A 23,166-nucleotide genomic window follows, 5' to 3' on the forward strand; every position below is an offset into this window, starting at 1 on the left:
TCAAGTTAACACATATATATACATTAGAGAATGTATACTGAATTGACCCGCCATAAGAAAGTTTCATGGATCATTATATGAGTGTCATAAACTTCCTAATGTGACTATTGATATGAATAGTCCTTAGACCTGAAATCACTACGATTTTCTACATAAGGAGTTATGTACTTTGGTGTCGTCAAACGTCACCCGTAATAGGATGGACTATAAAAGTGATCACTGGGTATGTAACAAATTATGCAGAGGGATGTGAGTGATATAGATAGGATTTATCCCTCCAATACGGGAGTGATATCTTGAGGCCTCTTGATAGAGTAGGACCACGAAATGTATGGTTATGCTTAAATGAGTTAATATGAGATATTGAATTTATTTACTTGAGTGAATCTATTTGGGGATTAAGAAACACAAAGATTGATAAAAAGATGACATAGTCTATGCCTTATTGATCAATCTAGATATCGATGATAGAAGGACATGATTATATATTATCATAGTTACGAAGGTTATGTCGTAATATTCTTGTCACTTGGGCAGTAATGATGCATTGCTAGATGTCACTCATTGCTTATGTTTCTAAAATAGATTTTAGAGACATTGCCAACGTTACGAGAACCTATTAGGTCACATACAAATAACATTCTATTTTGGAGATGAGTCCATTTTAGTTTGACTAAAGGAGCAATTAAGCTCATTAAATAATCGAGACTTGAGTTAGACTCAAGTTGGTTGAATTTGAGTTAGACTCAAATTAAACCAAGTTGATGAATGAAGTTTGATTCATCATGCATGATTAATGTGGATTAATCATACATTGAAGAAGATGAAGTTAAATTCATCATGCATGATTAATAAGGATTAATCATGCATTGATGAGGGAATACCAAAAGTCTAAAAACCTTTGGTATCATGGCTTGAGTATAAAAAAAGTATAAAAATTTAAGGGATGTTCATCTTCTTACCCTCTCTTTTCTTGGCTGAAACTTACACGAAAGGGTTGCTAGCACAACTAAAACTTTCTCCAAAAGTGAGTGTTCATGTGGATATGCATAGAGGCACAGACACTTGAATGTGCAAGAGCTTGACAAACTTTAGACGAGCGGGATAAGTGAAAGGCATGCTCCAAAGATATACCCTATTAGATAGGATTTTATATATCTAAACTTGTATGAGTTTGCTTTCGCATGGATCGCTAAAGAGATCCTTTTTCCACTGCGATTTGTTATTTATCACATATGATTCCCTACATTATCTATGTCAGCTACCTAGTCGTCCTCGATCTATAGAGTTTTTTTTTCATCTAGTATTCGATCGTGTACAATCTATTAACACTTTCTGAAACACGGGAAAAAATCATTGGCTTATTAAATTCTCTATCGAGCCATGAAAAAGATTCAACAAAAGACATAAACAAATCCACTATCTGTTTTACGTCAAACAATATGTAGAGTAACTCCTGATATAGCAGTAAAAGCAAGACGTGTAGGTGAATCAACTCATCAAGTTCCTATTGAAATAGGATTTACACAAGAAAAAACACTTGCCATTCGTTGGTTATTAGGGACATCCCGAAAATGTCCGATATCTGCTTAATTTCCAATTGCCCTTGATTTATTAGGATTTTTTTTACTTTTGTCAAATGTCTAGTCTACTTTAATCTATTTAGATTTTATTTTTATTTGAGTTTTTCTATACTGACAAAAAAGATAAACACACATGGATCATTTATCATACATCAAAATATTAATTTAATTATTTGATGTATATGTTGTAAAGAGTAAAAAAAGAATAGGAGTTTTGATAGCAAATGTTTTCAATAATTAATTGGCATTTTGATAAAATACTATTTTTATATTTATAAAATAGCTCATTAAACATATATATTAAATACCAACTGTATGTCCGAAGATATAAATTTATTGCAGAAGAAGATATAAATTTATTGCAGAAGATATAAATTTATTTTTTTTAATAACAATATGATTTTTATTAAATAATTTATATATTATTTTTTAATTAGAATGTATTTTTTTCCTTTTTAATTTCCATTAATTTTTATATTATAAAGATTAAATAACATCCAGGTTTATTCAAGAATGTAAGGGAGTTTTTAAACTGACAAAGGATGAATATGGATGAATAGTTGGAGAGACAAACAAGGGCAGCCCTCGCACATGTTGAGGGTAGAAGAAGAAGCTGATCAAGTGACAAAATGTCGGAGCAAAACCCTGCTGATCAGCCCTTCCCCGCCCATTTCTTCCCGCACAGCTCCAACCCTATTCCCAGCTTTAACCTCAACCCCAACTTCGACCTGCAAGTCCCCTTCCAGGTCAAGCGCAAGCGAACCGGCGTCCGTCGCCGCGCCTCTACCAATCACCCGCTTCCCTCTCCACACACGCCCCCACTCCCACCCCTACCACCGCCCCCGCCCCCGCCCCCGCCCCCGTCCCTGCCCCCGCCCAACCCAGCCACTTTTCACCCTGATCCTGACATCTCCGACGAGATCAACGCCATCAACAAGGAGGCCACCCTTCACCCTGATCCTGACATCTCCGAGGAGATCATCGTCATCAACAAGGAGGCCACCTCCGAGGCCCTCATCGCTCTAAGTGCCGGCTTCCCTGCCGACTCCCTCACCGAGGAGGAGATCGAGGCCCGCGTCGTATCCTCTATCGGCGGCATAGAACAGGTCAACTACATCCTCATCCGCAATCACATCCTTTGCAGATGGAGGGAGAACGTCTCAAATTGGCTCACAAAAGAAGCTTTTGTCTCGGTCATCCCTCCGCATTGCGAGCCTCTGCTGAATTCGGCCTATCACTTCCTCGTCTCCCATGGCTACATAAATTTTGGGGTTGCGCCTGCTATCAAGGAGAGGTTTCCGGCAGAGCCAACCAAAGCGACCGTGATCATTGTAGGCGCTGGCCTCGCTGGCCTTGCTGCCGCAAGGCAGCTGATGTCCTTTGGGTTCAAAGTTGTGGTTTTGGAAGGAAGGAAGAGGTGTGGAGGTAGAGTGTATACAAAGAAGATGGAAGGCGCAAACAAGTTTGCGGCAGCTGATCTGGGTGGAAGCGTGTTGACTGGCACCCTAGGGAACCCACTTGGAATTATAGCCAAGCAGTTGGCTTCGACACTTCATAAGGTCAGAGATAAGTGTCCATTGTACAGGCCAGATGGGATGCCGGTGGATCCAGAATTGGATACCAAGGTGGAGAATGCTTTCAACAAGCTTTTAGATAAGTCCAGCCAGCTGAGGCAGTCTATGGGAGAAGTTGCGATGGATGTCTCACTTGGGGCTGCATTGGAAACTTTCAGGCAGGTGTATGGAGATGCTGTCACTGAAGCGGAAATGAACCTCTTCAATTGGCATTTGGCAAATCTTGAGTATGCTAATGCTGGCCTACTTTCAAAGCTGTCGCTTGCCTTTTGGGACCAGGATGATCCATATGACATGGGTGGTGATCATTGTTTCTTACCAGGTGGTAATGGAAGGTTGGTTCACGCTTTAGCTGACAGTGTTCCTATTATTTATGAAAAGACAGTGCATACAATCCGGTATAGTGGGGATGGAGTGCAAGTTATCTCAGGGTCACAAGTGTATGATGGTGACATGGTACTGTGCACTGTTCCACTTGGTGTCCTGAAAAATGGGAGTATAAAATTTGTACCAGAGCTGCCTCAGAGAAAACTTGATGGGATTAAGAGATTGGGTTTTGGCTTGTTGAATAAGGTTGCAATGTTGTTCCCTCATGTATTTTGGAACACAGATATTGATACATTTGGCCATCTATCGAATGATCAAAGCCGTAGAGGGGAGTTCTTTTTGTTCTACAGTTATGCAACGGTAGCTGGTGGACCACTCTTGATTGCATTAGTTGCAGGTGAGGCAGCACATAACTTTGAAACCATGCCTCCCACGGATGCTGTGACACTAGTTCTTCAGATTCTTAGAGGTAATTTAACACTTAATTACTATTAGCATTGCTTCCTGTACTAATTTTATATGAAACTTTATCCAGAGTAGTCACTTTTTTCTAGTTTGTTTTTACTGAATGCACCTGAGTATATTGAATAAAATTTCTTGTTTATTGAGGAGGGCTTCTGAACTTATTGTGGCTCGCTCATGCTGCCAAGTTTTAAGTTAGGGTAGCTTCTAATGTTAATCTATCTGTTGTTAGTGTTTTCTCTGAGGAATTGTTATCTATCCGTGAAATTCATTCGCATTTTTTTTTTCTTTTCAAAGGGCATAGAAAAGTTCATATTTATTATATTTTCTCAAGAATTCATTAGAAACCATCCTAACTTTTGTATTTCTTGCATCCTTTCTTTATATTGTATGCATTATTTTGACTCTAAGATGCCATACTAAATGTATGAATAACATATTGAACTCTCAAGGCTGCAAAACCAAGTGTTTTGAGGTGAAGACTTGTTCTATTGGCCCATTAAGACTTCAGCATCAGCATTTATTTTTGGAGTCATTGCATGGGTATACATGTTCCCTGTTTTTTAAGCATAAAGGACGCATATCTTCACCAAAATGTGCTCTTCATCATACATTTTCACCATCTTGTTATGCCTATAAATATTAAGTCACAGATGTTCTATACACTTACAATGGAAGAAATTTTACATTTTTTAGGGGCATAATGATGTAGCACTGGAACAATGTCATTAAGAGAATACTCATCTTGTATAAAGAAAAATAGAAATTTTATTATTATTGTCAAATAAGATTACATGAGGGATCCAAATCCCTTTTATGAAATGAAATAAAGACTAATTTTCCTAAAACTTGGTTAAAATTTATTTGATAACATCTAGTAAACATAATAATGTCTCGATAGGCTTGATGACCTTAAAACATTAAACCATAAATATTTCAAAATCATGAAATTACTAGAAGCAGATTGAGATTTGAGGATAAGCTAAGGCTTTCCTTTTTATAATTTTATTTTATTTTTAAAATTTCAAAGTTATTGAATTTTTTTAAAGAAATTTATTAGATATATTTTAGGGTTAAGGTATGGTGTTATTATATGAAGAAAATTGGTCTTATTACCAAATTATAAAGTGATTAGGGCTTTTACTCAATCATTTTAGTGAAAATATTTTTTCTCTTAGGTGAGTTGAGTTGATTGAGTTTACAGTGCAATTTTTCATGCTATATTTATTGGTATTAGGGTCTACCTAACATGCTATATTTATTAGTATTAGGGTCTACCTAATTCGATTTTGGTTCATATCAAGTTTAAAATCTGTAATTGTGTTGGTGTTTTAGATTTTATTGGAACGATACTATTTTGATCTTGTCAATCTTTCAACGTATGGTGCCAATGAAAAATTAAAGGGGAAGGAGGAAAGAGACATAAAAGAAGAGGGCCAAGTATATAATCTAAGTTTAGGCTTTGTGTCCTATTTGGAAGATACAATTTTGACATTGTATTGTCCAAACATTTCAATTTATCTTAACGCATTTTGTAACATGTTAAAGGTATCAAATGCCAATATAACACGATACTCATCAACCTCATTGACACAACAACATAGGATAGATTATTTGTGTTGTGTGCCGAGTAGTATCGACTTTAGGTAAATTATTGGAACAATACATTTTGAATGTGCCACCATGGTCCATACACGTTTTGTGTCATATTTCTTTTGGTGAGTTAACAAGCTCTAATCCATTCGAGAGTTTTCAATTTCTTTGACATGCCTTGATTTTTCCATGGGCTGATTTTCTCCCCACAAGCTACCTCTTTCTAGATTGTTGCCAGCACCAACGTTGCAACTGCAAAGGCAATGGCATTATTGCAACCACATCAACAGTGGATGTCAAAAGAGGCTTCCTCATTTGCCTCAATCCTTGCATCACATTGCATTCACCCTATCCACTCATAGCTTGGGTGGAAATCCCCTTCTCTATCAAGGACATTGGAATCCCTTCCTCAGCCAAAGTTGCTTTAACTCACCACTTTGGAACACTAGGTTCAGCTTCTCCTACGGCTGGGATGAACTGTTGGAAATCAGATTGCTACTCTTGTATGGTTGCACTCGTTTTAAGCCTGTGCACTCACTGTGAACCCTCCTCACGCATCAATTTTGTATTGCCATGCCAGCTACCTCTTTTTGGTATTACTTCATAGTAGTTGTAACATAGGTGAGGCCTCCGCCCTACACCTCTTTGATCAATTGATTTCCACCGTTGGAAGTTCTTGCTTTTCCTAATTTGCACCAAGGTTAATCAAGAAGACTGTGCTTGATAAAGGCTTAGTATCAAAACCAAGGGATTTGTGGCTAAGATCCAATTTGATGTCTAGGAAAATAATAGAATTAGTGTAGCTACAATAATTAGAAAAGAAAAATAAGCTTAGTAATTCGAGATTAGCAAACCCAAGGGATTTGATTAACTACCTAGCAATTTGATCCAACACAACAATCAACAATGGACACAAATTACAAGGGAGAAAAAATAGCATAAAAATCACACTAGTTTTTCAAGACTTGAACTGAGTGACAACTTGAACATCAAATTAGGTTCACAAAATCTCGATGAAACTATTACCTCTATTTTTATGAATTACTTATTTAGTTGATAATTTAAAATTTTTGCATCTAATTAATATTTCTCATAAAATTTTTCATATTGCCATAAGTCCTTTAGAAATACAAAAAAACCTCTTATATTATATTTTTCCTACTTTAATCATCACATATCATTAAAACAATCGTATAAGTTATTTAGTTTAGTTATCATCTATCATTCTAGAAGGTATAAAATTATTATATGTTTCCTTTATTGTACCATAGTGTATCGTGTGTTTATTTTGTAAGCATTATTATTTGTAGATCAACATGTCAAGAGACACCACCACCACTATTTTAAGAGAATTGAGAGATATGATGTTAATTATAAAGATCTAAAATCAAGAAGGTGAGCTTTGATTCATAACAACGCTATAATGAACCATCTAAATAATTTTGAGGAACATTACCCTTCGTATACATATAGCTTCATCGATTAAAGATAGTCACATTATTCTTTTTCTAAAGAAAAATTAAGCTATTTTCTTAAAATTATAATCAATATAAATCTAAATATTATGGAAGAAAACTTTTTTTTATGAAAGAATGAATCTTAGTGAAAAACTAAAATAATCATTCTTAAATATAACAAAGTACCAATTAGAATTTGAAAATTTATGTGAGATTTATGATGTTAGCAAAGAATTTAGGTTGACCTTTCAATTTATTAATGGATTTAAATTAGAAATTAAAAGGGAATGCAACTCATTTTTACTTGCTTCATTATAAGATACTTATTATAAGACCAAAAGGATTTTGAAAACAACCTTGAGCATAAGAAATTTACTATTCTAACCTGAAATAAACGACCTTAAGTTCAAACCCGAAATAACAAACCCGAAATAAACGACCTTAAGTTCAAACCTGAAATAACAAACCTGAAATAAACGACCTTAAGTTCAAGTTGAAAGGGAGTTTCATTATCGAAAGGTGACACCTACCTTGAAAACAACACCTAGGACTTGCATTTCACCTAAATTCATAAGCATGTAATGAAAGTATAACATAAGCTGAACTATAAGATTTCACTTTAGAAAAATCCTCTATTAACTTATCTCTAGATGATTCTCTTGATAATTTGACTTTAAGAGACCCTTGTAATCGAACTATAAGACTTCACTTTAGAAAAATCCTTTATTGACTTTGCTCAGATGATTCTCCAGATCATTTAACTTTAAGAGACCTTTCTGGTCACACTTTATTAATCCTCTAATATTGTAATCTTTAGAAGAATCTCTTGTTAATTTGCTCACTTTTGAAACCAAAATACCCTTTATTAAACCTTAGTCGTTGGTTGAAAAAGAATACATTAATAATCAATGTTATGAGGAAACCCTCAACTTGTTGTTAAAATCAAAATTTTTATCTTAATGATTGATCCCATCCTGACACATAAAAACCTCCTAGCAAACTTTAATATTTAATTCCAAAAGCTCCCCTTTAATCACCCTCTTTGCATATCACCGCACCCATACAACCCAATTCATATAACTATTAGGATTCTTGTCACATTTAGTGACACCTATCCTAAGATCGATCATCTTTAAATTCTATCACCTAACACCTAAAAGCCCCTTGTGGATCCTTTTCCAATTCTTGTAAGCAAACCACTAACAATCCTATACATACACCTCTTAATGAACACTTTAGATGACCTTCTGTAAAGAGGCCCTTCTCAATCCTTAACTCGATCCTACTAAAGGCCCGTATGACTATCCTTTATTTATGTCTACTATAAATCCCTTTAATGACTTGCTGCATTTATGAAATATTTCATATGCTTTTTGTATGATCAAATGACTCGCGTAGAAGAGGTGAATCAACTAATAATTTTTGCTAAAATGTATTTAAATAACATGATGTCCAAATTTGTTTACATGACAATTTGTAGATCACGATAGTTGAAGCACAAAAATGCATTAGGGAATGTAAAATGAAAACGACATCAATTAATATGAGGTTAGCAAGGTTTAAATGATGAAACTCTTAGTTGACCTTATCTCATTTGATTTGTGTTCCCTCAAACTAAATATAGTAAAATGCTTAATAAAGCAAAGTCTAACAAGATCGTCCAAGAGTGGACTAAAGCTAAAAAACTCTTCATTGGACTGTAAACAAACCAAGCCTATCTTTGTAGTGTTCAAGTTTGTTTGATAAGGTAACCAAGCCAAGCCGAGCCTAAAATGAACTAAACTGTTGAAATGATTATTCAAGCTTAATTTGATTTCTTTTTTATAAGCTTGAGCTTGATTTAAGTTTGGCTTGAGCTTGATTTGTTTAGATGTTATCGAGCTCCCAATTTATGCTTGTTTGATTGTTTGAAATTTTTACATTGTAAGCTTGTTTGGTTGGTTATTGAGTTTGATGATACAAACTTATTTATTCATTTTGAAACTTTCTTTATTTATTTAACATGTTGATAAGAGTTTTATTGATGAACATGGTTCACAAATATTGTTCATGAATGTTGTTCATGAATGTTATTCACGAATATTAACGAGTTGAACACATATGTGTTCAAGCTTGTTTGTTTAATTTAACGAGTTGTTCAAGCTTGTTCATTTAATTGATCTTATGTGTATTGAACGGACATAAACAAGCTTTTACCAATTCGAACACAAAGCTTGTTCACGAACATTCGGTCCATTTATAGCCAGTGTTCTAAATGGTGGCCGCCTAGGCGGGAGGCAAACATCAATCGTGTCACTTTCATAGAAGGCGGTCTTTTGGGTTAAAAAAATCCTCTATTATATCCTCTACACAAGTAGACTTTATCCCCTAGTATATCCTCATCTATATTTAAATGAATTTTATTCGATTGTATCATTGCTAATCAAGTCATGTATTTATCATGATATCACATTGCCTAATTGGGGTATTTATTGGTTACCTATGTACATGTTCATATCATTTTAAACGAGTCTTTCAGAGTTTTTGCTCAAGTGCTACCCTATATTTCTCTCTAATATTTTCATTTCTTATCATGTCCATTCTCGTCTGTCCATACATCCACCTTATCATCCTCATCTCTGTGACTCTCATCTTCTACTCGTGTGCTTGCTTCATGGTCCAACAGTCAAGTCCATATAATATAATAGGTCTGTAAAACTTTCCTTTAACCTTTATAAGTACTTTACGATCATAAAGACCATCTGACACCCTCCTCTATTTTGATAATCATCCTATTTATATTATATGTAAAACATCTATATCAACCGCTCCATCCTTTCGCAAAAATAATCCTAGATAGATAAAGCTTTCAAATATAGGTAATTTGTCATTTCCTATTCTAATGATTTTCTTATTTCGTCTAATACTATTAAACTTAAATTTTATGTATTTGCTCTTTACTTTACTAAATCTAAAACCTTTTGTTTCTAATGTTTCCCGTTAAGGTTGGAACTTAACATTTACTCTTCACATCTCATCGACTAGAACAATGTCATCCTCAAACTATGCACTATGCATCGTGGTAACATATCTTGGATGTGTTTAGTGAATTCATCTATGATTAGTGTAAGATATGGACTTAGAGTTGATCTTTGATGTAATCCTATCTTTATAGGAAACGTTTCAGATAATCCGCTTAGAGTTTTTAATTACATCCTCATACATATCTTTCAATACATTATCAACCTAAATTACAATATTATAATTCTATATAGGGGCATGGTCTTTGGGTCATTACACGCCTTCGTGCTCGATATGCTCTTAATCAATCAACAACTTTATATGACTGCTCACATCCGAGTTCATATCAAGCCTTAGATAAGCCTCACATGCATCATAAAGCCTAACAATCGCCATACTAATGCACTCATGACTAAATTCATCAAATCACACTTTCTAACTTAAATGCGTTAATTGGATATCAAAACACTAGTGATTATCATTTATCACAAGGGAAGGAACCAACACTATCACAATATTAACCATGATCCAAGTCTACAATTTTGTCAGACTACTTCAACTGCTCAAAAGAATCAACTAAGCTAAGCACATTGTGGTTCTATAGGATATCTAGAAATATGTGCCCATTTATGATAGCTTCTGAGTTTAAAGCTTGTCAACATTTTGATTTGGTTTCTTTGCCTACTTCGACCAGCTAAACTGGCAATTCTACTTGTGGGTATAAGAGAAGCACATGTTGATACTATTGGAAGATTGAGCTGAATAATAACTTATAAAAAAATGTATTGATGCACTTCATAGACTCAAAGATAATAATATAGGGTATACTTATGCATTCATTAGTCCTATTATTTCCATAGTTTCTACAAAGACATACATTCATTATTATTACTGTGAAAAAATTTAACCATAATGCATGTTTATTTTATTTACCAACTTCTTTAAATTACTTTAATTTTCAAATTTGAGAGTATGCTAGATTACTGGTAGACATTTGAATGTGTCTTTGTGTGTTGATTTTTGTTGTAGGACAGCTACAAAGCGTAGTGTCATTGGAAGGGATGACCAAAAAGTAGGAATACAAAGTTAATACTTAATATCACAAGAATGAAAGTAAAAATGAAACTATATCTGTTCCTCATTTATTGGAAAGGTCTCCCAAGGAATATAAGGGTGAAATCATGCTCAACAAACTTTGCGAAGAAACACTACTTATTCTTGTAAGCAATGACAAAAGAATGTGCTAACAATTTGCTTGGAGGTCAAAGAGAATAACACAATTTGAGATTTGGAGGTAAACATAGGTTTTCTTGGAATTTTGTTTAAATTTTTAGAGAAGTTTATTAGAGATATTTTAGGGTTAAGATGGTTATTATTTTATGAAGAATTGCTCTTATTACCAATTTATAAAGGTGGTAGGTTCTATTATACTCAATTATCTTCTAGTTAATAATATTTTCTTTAGTGAGTTTGAGTTTTTTACATGCTGCATCATATCTACTGTATTACACTCATCATTTAAGGGAATTGGACAGCTAGTCATAGACATAGTTGCCAGCTAAAGAAAGATAGGAGATAAATAGCAATAAAAATTGGTAGAGGGAATTCCAAAGTTGATTTAGAAGCATTGGCCTTGTTCGTTAGACTATCTTCATCAGGAGATATTGAAATTTGAGTGAGAAATTGGAAAAAGTAAAACATGGAAGCTAGAGAAGAAAGAAAACTAATTTTCTGGTAGCTTTTATTTGATTGTTGAAAATTTAAAACCATGCCAAAATTTTAATTCACATTATAAATAAATTTTAAAAGTATACATAAATATTATCATATTATGATACTCAATATAATTTAAATTGAGACCAAAATTTTAAATCAAATTAGATTTTTTAAAAAATATATATACATAAGTACTATCATATATATGATACCCAATATATATGTTATAAAATATTACATAATATATTAATGTATATTATTATTCCATAATTAATTAAAACATTTTATTATATATCATAAGATCATCATTATATTATATTATATTATATACTGGAGTATTATAGTAATTAATATTTCCAATATTATTATAATAAATAATATCTATAATGAATAATATGGCTATAATTCATAACATATATTTTGTTGTTTTGTATTATGTTTTAATACAACAATGTTATCCACTGATCTTATATAAAAATGTTATATAATATATTTTATATATTTTCATTTTTATATACAATTTTGTATTATGTTCCTTGAATTTTATTAATTTATCATATAAATAATACTATTATGATCTTCACTTTATTTTTATTGAAGGGGAGTCTTTGCGTTACGGTAACATTGTTTGCGTGTGATCTTGTGGTCATGGATTCGAGTCGCGAAAACAATCTCTTGCAATACAAAATAATCCTATGTACAATAGACTCAATGTGATCTGATCTTTCCCCGGGATCCTATATTGGCAGGAGTTTTGTGCGTCTGACTGTCTTTTTTTTATTCACTTTATTTTTATTATATATGTTAAATCTGATATCAAATTATTATATATATATATATATATATATATATATATATATATATATATATATATATATATAATATTGAAGAATTTATTAAGTATACTTCTGTTCTTTTAAATGCCAACTGCTATTAAAATTATTTATATTTTTAATCAATCAAATCATTACCATTATGCATATATATTATTTATATGCATACTAAACTCGTACTCCAATTTCCAAGATACCATTTTTTCTTCTTACATTCATGTTTTATATAAACAAAACCAAAAAGTTCTCTTTCTATTTCATATTTCATGTTACCATGTGTATGGAATATCAAAATATTGCCCGACTATAATTTGGATCTTAGTGATTTTGATCTAGTGTTTGTATCTAGACTTAGGTTTTCTAAAGTGATATTGGAATTTGAATTGAAGTTGAAATGGACATCTTGTTAACCAACAAATCCATCCATTATATTAGATCAATAGGATGAGTGAAACTCGAACCAGTAGGAAAATTTTAATAAGAGAAAAAGATAAAATAATTTATGTCATTGTGAGATTACCAAAGATGTTATGAAGAATCTTATTATATATCATCAAATACCAAATTAATAATGTCACCTACTTATTATCTTAAGCAGTTAGGCACTCAAGTGTAATCTCTATGGCAAGGGGTTGATTCGCATGTAATGGTACAAAAAAAACCAAATTAGTGATAATATCTAATATAAATAATAAATAATACAATTGATAAAATTATATATAGTATCGTATTATTATTATTTGCTAGAACCATATCATAACTTTCTGAATGTATAAGTGTAGAATTAAACATAATGAAAACAAATATTAATACAAGTAAAATCATATTCAATACTAGATACTTTTTATTATATCATATTCTTGTTTATTTGTTAGTTGAGTCTATAACAACATAGGAATCAGGCTTTATTTAAAGCAAGAGGGAGAGAGGTTGTAATGGTCTTTGACTATGTAATAACCTCCCTCGAAGCCCTTTAATAATAGTAAGAGAAATGGGTGAGGCCTTAGGTCTCACAAATGGGCAATTACGAGCTGTAACAAGGTTGAATAAATGATTCTTAAGTTCTATTTTTGGTGGATCAAGTGAACAACAAAGAGCCATTTCCCTATTGTGATTGTGAGTTCTTAGGATTGAAGCTGTAAGCAGTGAGGACCCAGATAAATCAGTTAGTTTTATTCGAAATCATTGTGATTTGACTAAATAGTAAGAGAAATGGGTGAGGCCTTAGGTCTCACAAATGGGCAATTACGAGCTGTAACAAGGTTGAATAAATGATCCTTAAGTTCTATTTTTGGCCGATCAAGTGAACAAAAAAGAACCTTTCCCTATTGTCATTGTGAGTTCTTAGGATTGAAGTCGTAATCAGTGAGTAGCCAGATAATTCAGATAGTTTTATTCGAAATCATTGTGATTTGACTAAATTTCATTCAATTTCATCTAACTTTACTCTTAGTTTAACTTAATTTATGTTGCTGTCATGTATTTTCTTGATGAGGATGTCCCTGGTGCTGATAGTTAACTCCAAAAAGGATATGGTTATTTTGAAATTTCACTAAAAGGAGCTTTATCTGCTCATTTAAGTATTTTTCAAAAATAGTGGTCTTTTTAGGGCATTTGCCAATCAAAAACACATACCTTTTAGGATATAAAGGTAAAAAGTTTGTAGAAGTAATAATCTATAAGTATCTTTTCTATACTTCAAATTTTCGGATTTTAAATTAGAAGGATATAAATTTGAATAGTATTTTAATTATCTTTTATCAATACAAGTAACATAACTTTAATTAAAATTGTAGACTGCACATGCATCCAAATACTGTATATGTTTTACTTAGTTGTTTTAGTGCATACCACCTCCATACACTTTAAAATTTTATATTTACAATAACTATATTATCATAGACTTCAATTACTTTTAACTATAACACTTATTAATAAGTATTTTATACTGTAAGTTACATAAATATCAAGTACAATAGTAGTGTGACAGTATTAACTACACATTTAAAAAAAAAAAGGGCAGCCCGGTGCACGAGGCTCCCGCCTTGCGGGGTCGGGGAAAGGATCCATTGTACGCAGCCCGGTAGTTAGTTATTAACTACACATTTAATAAATAAAAACTCAATATAATTAATAATATTGGTCTATAATATACTTTTTCTTTATTAATGGGATATATGAAATTATTTATTTTATTTGCTCTTTTTTATGTCTCTTTCCTGATTCTGATCTCATTTTGATCGAATATGACCATACTTAAGTTTTTTAATTGTTAAACTTCTTGGCTAGCTCCTAGTGCATCAGGATCTTGGCCTCTGTTTATTTTAAAAGAAATTTAAAAATGATCGGTACATTTTCTGGTAACACAGCTTCCTCAGATATACAAATGAAAATGCTAAAGTTTCTGCTACATTGTTAGTTGAGACTAGTCTTCATTATAACTCAGTCTAACCATATTTTGCTCTGGGTACACCAAATAGTTTGTCTGCATGTACTATTTGTGGAGAGGAAAGAAGCTCCATGAGAGTATATGAAGGTGGAACTTGATCCATTTCAACACCAACCATAAAGGTTCTTACCAAGCTAGCAGGGATTTGTCTGGATGCAATTCTTATTCAGACATTCTGATTCTTAGATATCTGGCATGGGAATAAGTTGACGTTTCTTTTGCAACAGAAGTCCAAATTTTGAAGTGACTAAATTAGTTTACATATTTGTGTGAGATCCTGCATGTCCTGTACTTGAGGGAAAACTTTGCATGCCTGTTTGGCAGTGGAATAGATCAAAACATCTAATTGTGTTGGCAAGGTCTTGGATCTGAATCTTGTTGTCTCAATGGTGCTCTGCTTTCAGAATAGACCTAAAGAAGCTTTTCTTTGTTTACTATAGTGCTGCTTCATTTGGATTTCTGATATGCTTAAACAAATTTTTGCAGTTTAGTATTCTGTGAAGTATACATGCACATCAGCTACCAACATATGATGACTAGTTAATTTGAGGAATGGTCCATGCAATATGCTTATAAATTTTTGAAGTTTTGTATGACTACTTTTTATAGAGTATAAGTTGTGTCTGTCTCATAGTACTTTTTATAGAGTATAAGTTGTGTCTGTCTCACAGTTTAAAATTGTGTCATGCCGCCTAGTATAGGCGAAATATTTTGTTCTATCCGCTGACCGACACTAGTACGCCTCTGATGTCTACACGCCCCTTGGCCGTCATGGAGGAGACACACGGCGCTGCGGTCACCGCGGGGGCCTCGCGGCCACCCCCCACAGCCACTGGGGGTGCATTGCGTGAGCCCCGCGGTCATTAGTAGCGCAAAATAGGAAGGATCGCGGAGGATAGAGTCTTAGACGAGAAGGCGGAACTTAGCTTTTAATTAAATAACTTATGTTAATAATTTTAATCAATGTCTAATTATAATATGGATAATTTAAATATGTTTAATTAAACCTTAATAAAACTATCCCATTAATTTAATATATATATTTCTTTTTTAAAGAAATTATTTTATTTTTTGTATTTTTAAATATTTGATTAAATTTTTTATTTTTAGTTAATATATTTTATATTTAAAAAATATAGAAATCATATTGGCACTATACGGTACCGAAACCGTATCGTTTCATTCTAGGACTGAAATCTTGACACGGGTCGAGATTTTAAATTATGGTCTATCTTTCCTAAATGGTTTAAATGTTACATATCATTAACTGCTTTACTATCTTACCATCTCATGGATTAATAGTTTTAAGATACCTCCATACTAATAATTTAGCTTCTTGTTGACTTTGTATATACAGGTATCTTTGAGCCACAAGGAATTGAAGTTCCAGATCCTCTCCAGAGTGTTTGTACTAGGTGGGGTACCGACTCCTTCAGTTTAGGATCCTATTCACATGTTGGTGTTGGAGCATCTGGGGATGACTATGATATCATGGCCGAAAGTGTTGGAGATGGCCGGCTTTTCTTTGCTGGTGAGGCAACAACAAGGCGTTACCCTGCTACTATGCATGGTGCTTTTATTAGTGGCATGAGAGAGGCTGCTAACATGGCACACCATGCTAATGCTAGAGCTTTACAAATAAAAGTGGAAAGAAGTGCTTCTAAGAATACTCAAGCTTGTGCTTCTCTTTTAGCAGATTTATTTCGTGACCCTGACTTGGAATTTGGAAGTTTTTCTGTTATTTTTGGTCATAAATCATCTGAACCAAAGTCTCCTGCAATTCTTCGAGTATCATTGGGTGGTCCACGGAAAAGGAATACAAGCGAGATCTCAAGGGCAGATCAACCGCATTCCAACAAGTTACTTTTTCAGCAGCTTCAAACACATTATAATCAGCAACAACAGCTCCATGTCTACACGCTTTTATCTCGACAACAAGCTTTGGAACTCAGAGAGGTTAGAGGAGGAGATGACATGAGGTTGTATTACCTGTGTGAAAAGCTTGGTGTAAAGTTGGTCGGTAGAAGAGGATTAGGACCTGCCGCTGATTCTGTAATTGCCTCCATTAAAGCTGAGAGGGGCACTCGATGAGAAAACTTCATGTTTATTCCAAGTTAATGATCCAAGAGCAATGACACAGACGTAGTGTTCGATTTTTAGTAACAAATGACTATTATCATCTGGTGGAGTAAACTAGTCTAGATCTTGATCTTCCAAGTCCTTGAACATGAAGCTACCTATGATACAGTTCTGAAAGATGGAATTGTTAGCTTCGCCAGGTCATTTGAAAATGATTTTGGATTTAGTTCTGTACAAGGCCCACATTGGATTGTTCGCCAAGTAAACATGATCTTCCAAGGATTAGATTGGGTTGTTTGACAAGTGCAACTTTGACTTTCTTGTTGTTTTATAAAATGTATGGTGTTGCACATCAAGTGCGTTGACGTTTGTGAAGTCAAGTACCTCAGAACGTCAACTCGTCGGATCACCAGGACACCCCATGTTCTTTTTGAATTAAATGTTCATTTGGAGGGATGAATCTCTAGCTGTAATACACCTGTTTAGCCTTTCCAATGAAGGGTTATAGCTACAAACGAGTTTTGAAGTCTCTGTGCATCAGGTTGTCTTAAGGAACGTTTAAACTTTTCATGTCTTAATAGTCAATGATGCTTTGCTACAGTTTACTTTTGCTCTCAATGATAAAGAATAAAAACTAAAATAGAATTAGCACTAAATTCCATTTTGAATTTTTTTTACTGATATAAATCTTTTATGGAGGAGGTTCTGTCCTTCGTGGACCTGGTTAATCATTGACACTTATCTTTTCTGAGTGATACAATTATACAGGTGTGAGCATCAAGTATCCTAGTACTCGAAGAGTGTTTTTTGAGGAATGCATTGTAGGAAGACAACACTAGTGAATGATAGGCGATGTGTCATACGTAACTTATGGAAGATTGATTCAGTTAATAGACCTCTTTTAAAGTCCTTTTGTTTTCATTGTATCTCAGTTCTTATTTCCATCACTAATTATTTGCGTATATAAGTGGTATTTATGTTTTGATATCTATGCAACATGACACGACACTCAACATGAGAACTATTACAAAGGCTTGCTCATCAGATCTGATTGAAAGCGAAAGGAGGCAGTGGAGAGGCTTCAAAATTGCAGACATTATCCAATGTTGCCTGCCATGTTCATTTTTCGCCAACGATCATATTCTAGGCAGATTCATGCAATCGCAAGTGATCATGGAAATATTAGGCGAGGGCAACATAAATTGTTCCAACAAAAGCTGATCATGCAAACACTGGGAATAAAGTTAAGTTCACAAGTTCGTTGGACAAATCATTGTCAAAGGAGGATGGATAACACTCAACCCAATCAGCCTTGATGTAAACCCTTGCTACAGCATGCTGACGTATTAAGTCCCAGCGCTCATTTTGAAGAAATTCAAGCCCAACTGAGAAAAGTGGGTAGCTCTTCGGTTGCTAATGAAAAGTCTGTGGGGGCACTGATGTTGAAGAGCAAATATATGAAGGACATCGGTCTTTCTGCCTAACTGAACGACTTTCAACTGTGGTGGAACATTTGTAGAGAATGGAAGAATTTGCAAACTGGCTTCCAATGAATTATTGGAGACAAAAACTAAAATTACATTGTAGGAAGATTATCCGCTAAATCAAGAACTGTGGTGGAACATTCGTAGAGGATGGACAAATTTGCAAATCGGCTTCAAGTGAATTATTGGAGGCAAAAACTTAAATTAGATTGTAGGAAGATGATCAGCTAAATCAAGGCTTCTGTCTGAGGAATCTATCCCTACAGGTTATTCCTTGTAAATTGGTGAATATGAAATTGAGGGCATAATAGATGAAATTGACACGGATTAATGAGATACATGTACTTATTTTATACATAAATTACAAGATTCATGCATCATTTGGTTCATATTCATATACATCAAGAATTTATTATGATTGCTAAGGTGGCGGATTCCGCCTTTTTTAGAAGAAAAAGAATTTATTATGATTGACCATCGGGACATAGCTGAGTTGATTACGACAGAGTAGACTTACAGAAGAGGGTAAGGGTTTGAATTTCGACGAAGCCGAGCAATACCCTCCTCCGTCGTGACCAATTGTAATTTCTTGATTTACCTCCTCACAGATGGTCGTGGAGTCACTGGGATGGCAGATTCCATCTTTTATAGAAGAAAAAATTTTATTATGATTTATGTATTCAAGTTTAACTTCTAATAGTACCTGGTTTGGAGTTGGTAATAGAAAATTTAATACAAAATTAGCTTTTAACAGATCAAGGAAATATACACGGGAAGGAGACAAAAAGAATATGGAACGATATTTGGTGTTGCCCCAATACCGCAACAAGTTTGCAATTTTGTTTCTCTAGAGGGCAAGATTAGGAAGGCTTGTAACCCATGAGAAAGATGCAAATCATATTTGGGAACAAGTCAATTGCAAACAATGTCAAACTCTACTGAGACATTTCTACCTATCTTGTGAGGCTACAGTATTGGAAAGGAAGTATGGGTGGAACTGGTTCTGAAAGATATGGAAGAATTTTTTCTCCATTTAGGACTACAAAAAGTGGCTTAGTTTAAACTTGACTGGGAAAGATAATCTGAGATTCTGTATGCACGTGTGTTGCTAGGCGTGGATTTGATATGATCTAATAGAAGCTGATGAATCTGGTGTGTTGAACTGTGATATTCATATGGCTTTTGTTCTTTGAGTTGCAATGTGAATTGGCTACTACAACCCTTCTATTCAATATGGACTGCTACAGTGGAATTCAATAGTGTTTAATTTGGAAAATAATTATTCCAAATATGTTGACGCATAGATCCAATTTCTACAGTCCAACCTTGGAGAATTGTTATAGAAAACTCTAGCTTAGAAGTGCAATTTTTGTGGACAACACTAAGACTTTAAGAACTGATGTGCGTAGGATGTATACCTGTATTTATGCTTTATTTGCACATCTTTCTGGATTTATCGCTTAATTCTTGTGTACATTGCATCCCATATTCATGCATTTAGGCATATATCTTGCATTTCCTAGTTCGGAGATCTGCTCGTGCTTTTACATGTTTCAGGGTGGAAATTGGAGCGAAAACGGGCAAAACGGAGCATCATTGAAGATCAGGCAAGACAGGGCCGTGCCTCATAGGCACGGCCGTGTCTCAAGGACCTCCTGGCCGTGTTTCAATGGGCACGGGCGTGTGCCCAAACAGAAGATCAACAAGCCAGGGCCGTGCCTCACAGGCACGGGCCGTGCCAAAATTCCCTCAGCAGCAGCCAGAGGCCGTGTCTCAATAGCACACCCGTGCTTCCAAACAGAAACCAGTCAATTCATGGCCGTGCCTCCAAAGCACGGCCGTGTCTTCATCATGGAGCCAGCCTCTGCTGAAGGCCGTGCCTTCCAGGCACGGCCGTGTGCCAGAACAGAAGAGTCCAAGCAGCAGGCCGTGCCTCTAAAGCACGGCCGTGTCCAGCAAATCAGGAGAAGACAGTGTCTGGCCGTGCCTCACAGGCACGGCCGTGCCATCAAACAGAAAGCTGACAAGTCTGGACCGTGCCTAATAGGCACGGCCGTGCCCCAGAACAGGAGCTTCACAGCTGCTGGCCGTGCCCCAAAGGCACGGCCGTGCCTTCTCCTTTGCCAGAAGCCAACACAAGGCCGTGCCTCCCAGGCACGGCCGTGTGCACGGGGGCGTGCTGCTTCCGAACCCTGCACTATAAATAGGTCTCTATGGAGACCTAGGAAAGGGGGGAGACTTTGGAGAGCCACCGGAGTTGTTCTAGAGCCGCCGACGCCTATTTCGGAGGGAGATTCGACGATCCATCACCGATCCGACTGCTCCAGACCATCTTCATCCCATCTACGCAGAGATTTCACTCCGAGGAAGAAGATAAGTCTAGTTTCCTGCATTTCTTTGTATATCTTTGGGAACGAGATGTATTCTTTCTTTCTTTTGGATTGTATTCTCCACGCTATGGAGTAGATTTCCCTAGATTCTAGGATGTAGGATAAATCAGATGTAATGGATGATTGTATTTGGATTTGATTAATCTACCATTTTCTATGAAATACTGTGCATTGCTTTATGGATTTATGCTTGTTCTTGATGATAAATTATGTTGTGTGAATCCATGAGGGTAGGGATTTACTATGAATTGGGGAGTCATTAGGCCGTATACCGGGGCGCTCTGTAAAAGGGGCAGACCTTGAACCGGGCGAGATTCCGAGGGGTTTCCTAATACGTAGTTGAATTCCTATGAGGGATAGTTAGCGGTCATTCGTTATTGGGGAGAGATCTGTAAAAGGATATCCAGTGACAGTGGATAGGGTTCTTTTAGTATTTCCGGGGCGCCTGAGTGACACGGGCAGACCTTGAACCGGGCTTCTAGAACCGTTTCAAACCAATAACGAGTGACGTAAGAACACCAATGATTTAATTCGAGGATACCTGACGAGGTTGAATTGGATAATTTGGTTGACATTCCTACAATTGAACAGTTATTGAGGAAAGGTAGAGGATCCAAGTCGATTAATCCATTCTCTGAGGAGTCCGAAATCCTAGGATCGCTTCACTCATCAGTGTCACAGTCGATCCCTTTCTCTGACTTTTAGGATTAAGCACTTTAGAACACTCCCATCTCCCCCACACAACTCATGATCAACATTCTCTCCACCTTTTTGTGCTAGATTTAGTAAGTAGTTCCACGGTCCCTGTGGATTCGATCTTTTTATTACTTGACGACATTCCGTGCACTTGCGGAAGGCTATCACGAGCTCTTCTGGACCTCGGTGCACATGAGCTAATTCCGCACCCCCTCGATAAGCCCCACGCTGATCTCAAAGAAACCTCTTGGAGAGGTTACCACGAGTCACAACAGTTCCTCTTGCAACCAGCCTAGAAGCACCGACCTCATGATCTGGTCCGGACATCATATGCCGACCTCATGACAGGATCCTGGCACCTCAAGCCGACCTCATGACAAGGTTCAGGCATCACATGCCTACCTCAGAACCTGGTCCTCGCATCATCTCCCTCAGCTACGACTCCCACAAGGAGCTCGGGGCATATCTAGTTCAACTTATCAGCCTGCCTGAGCTTACCATCTACCTACGCAGCACAGCCGCACCTACCAACCAACCACTCCCTATCGCAAGTTACGGAGCAGATATCAACGGATCACCATGTGGACCTTTTCAACACAACTAGCAACTTATTCGCAAGAGGTGAATTGTGGACTAAATCCCCTTACGTGGTCCCGCAGGATTCTAACCCTCCAAAGAAGATAACTCACGTTGGTAAAACCATCCGATAGGGAAAATCTATCACGAAAGCGGTATGATATTCCCGCCTCCACCACCAATTACAAAAGCTGAGATCCGAAGATATCACTCCCTCCACCCCTATATAAACCCCGCAGGTATGATAACTGGGCATCTGAAACTCTCTCTTCTGACTTGAGCGTCGGAGTGGCCACGCCGAGATTCCCCGACGCTCTGCTAATCCGTGCGTTCAGTGATTGTCTCTCCAGGCCCTTCTCGTCGACGTGGAACTACAGGTTGACGCGGCATCCCATTGTCTGGTGGTGTGGCTATCGTCGGCAAGGAGCCGGAACATACATGATCAAAACTTTGAGCTGTAAACTTCATCATAAGACACAGACAAGATGTCTTGATTGATCAAGTTGGATCAGATATCTAGCAGAAAAAAAAATCCTAGAGTTAAGGCTTGATAGATTGAGGATGATTAGATATCTATAGAAGAAGTCTAAGAGATAATTTCTTGATATGTAGGCTATGAGAGAGTTTTCTATATTTTAAGTGCGGATAGTTCTCTTACTTAGACGAAGACTCGATAAAGAAACAAGTATTTCATAGACCGGTAGTAACTTCTAGTCAATTGATTTATCTAGTTAGCCAAGACTTGCGATAGGATGTTTTCATTCTAATTTGAGTGGATTGAATGTCACTTCAACTAATTGGTGATTTAAATTCAAATTATTATAAATGTTAAATGGTATATGATTTGAAGAAGTAGACATTTATCACTTGTAATTGACTTATGATGGCAAAATAGTCAACTAATAGAATAGTTTCACAAGATTCAATCAAGGATAAACTTAGAGATG

The 23,166-nt window shown here is 35.6% G+C and overlaps 1 protein-coding gene across 1 annotated transcript; it reads left to right on the plus strand.

Moving 5' to 3' along the window:
• Positions 1–2,143: 2,143 nt before the first annotated feature.
• Positions 2,144–17,673, plus strand: LOC141830753 (lysine-specific histone demethylase 1 homolog 3). The gene is made up of 2 exons (XM_074718178.1): positions 2,144–3,953; positions 16,352–17,673. Exons 1-2 carry the CDS (start codon positions 2,213–2,215, stop codon positions 17,083–17,085), a joined length of 2,475 nt encoding a protein of 824 aa, XP_074574279.1. The 5' UTR covers positions 2,144–2,212; the 3' UTR covers positions 17,086–17,673.
• The last annotated feature ends 5,493 nt before the right edge of the window (positions 17,674–23,166 follow it).

Source organism: Curcuma longa, chromosome 6, assembly GCF_044706935.1.
Source record: "Curcuma longa cultivar G26 ecotype Majalengka, Jawa Barat chromosome 6, ITB_CL_G26_1.1, whole genome shotgun sequence".
NCBI lineage: Eukaryota > Viridiplantae > Streptophyta > Magnoliopsida > Zingiberales > Zingiberaceae > Curcuma > Curcuma longa.

Coding starts and splice junctions, on each gene's coding strand:
- LOC141830753 (XM_074718178.1), top strand. CDS start 2,213: ATGTCGGAGCAAAACCCTGCTGATCAGCCCTTCCCCGCCCATTTCTTC. Junction 3,954..16,351: donor AGTTCTTCAGATTCTTAGAG/GTAATTTAACAC, acceptor TTGTATATACAG/GTATCTTTGAGCCACAAGGA.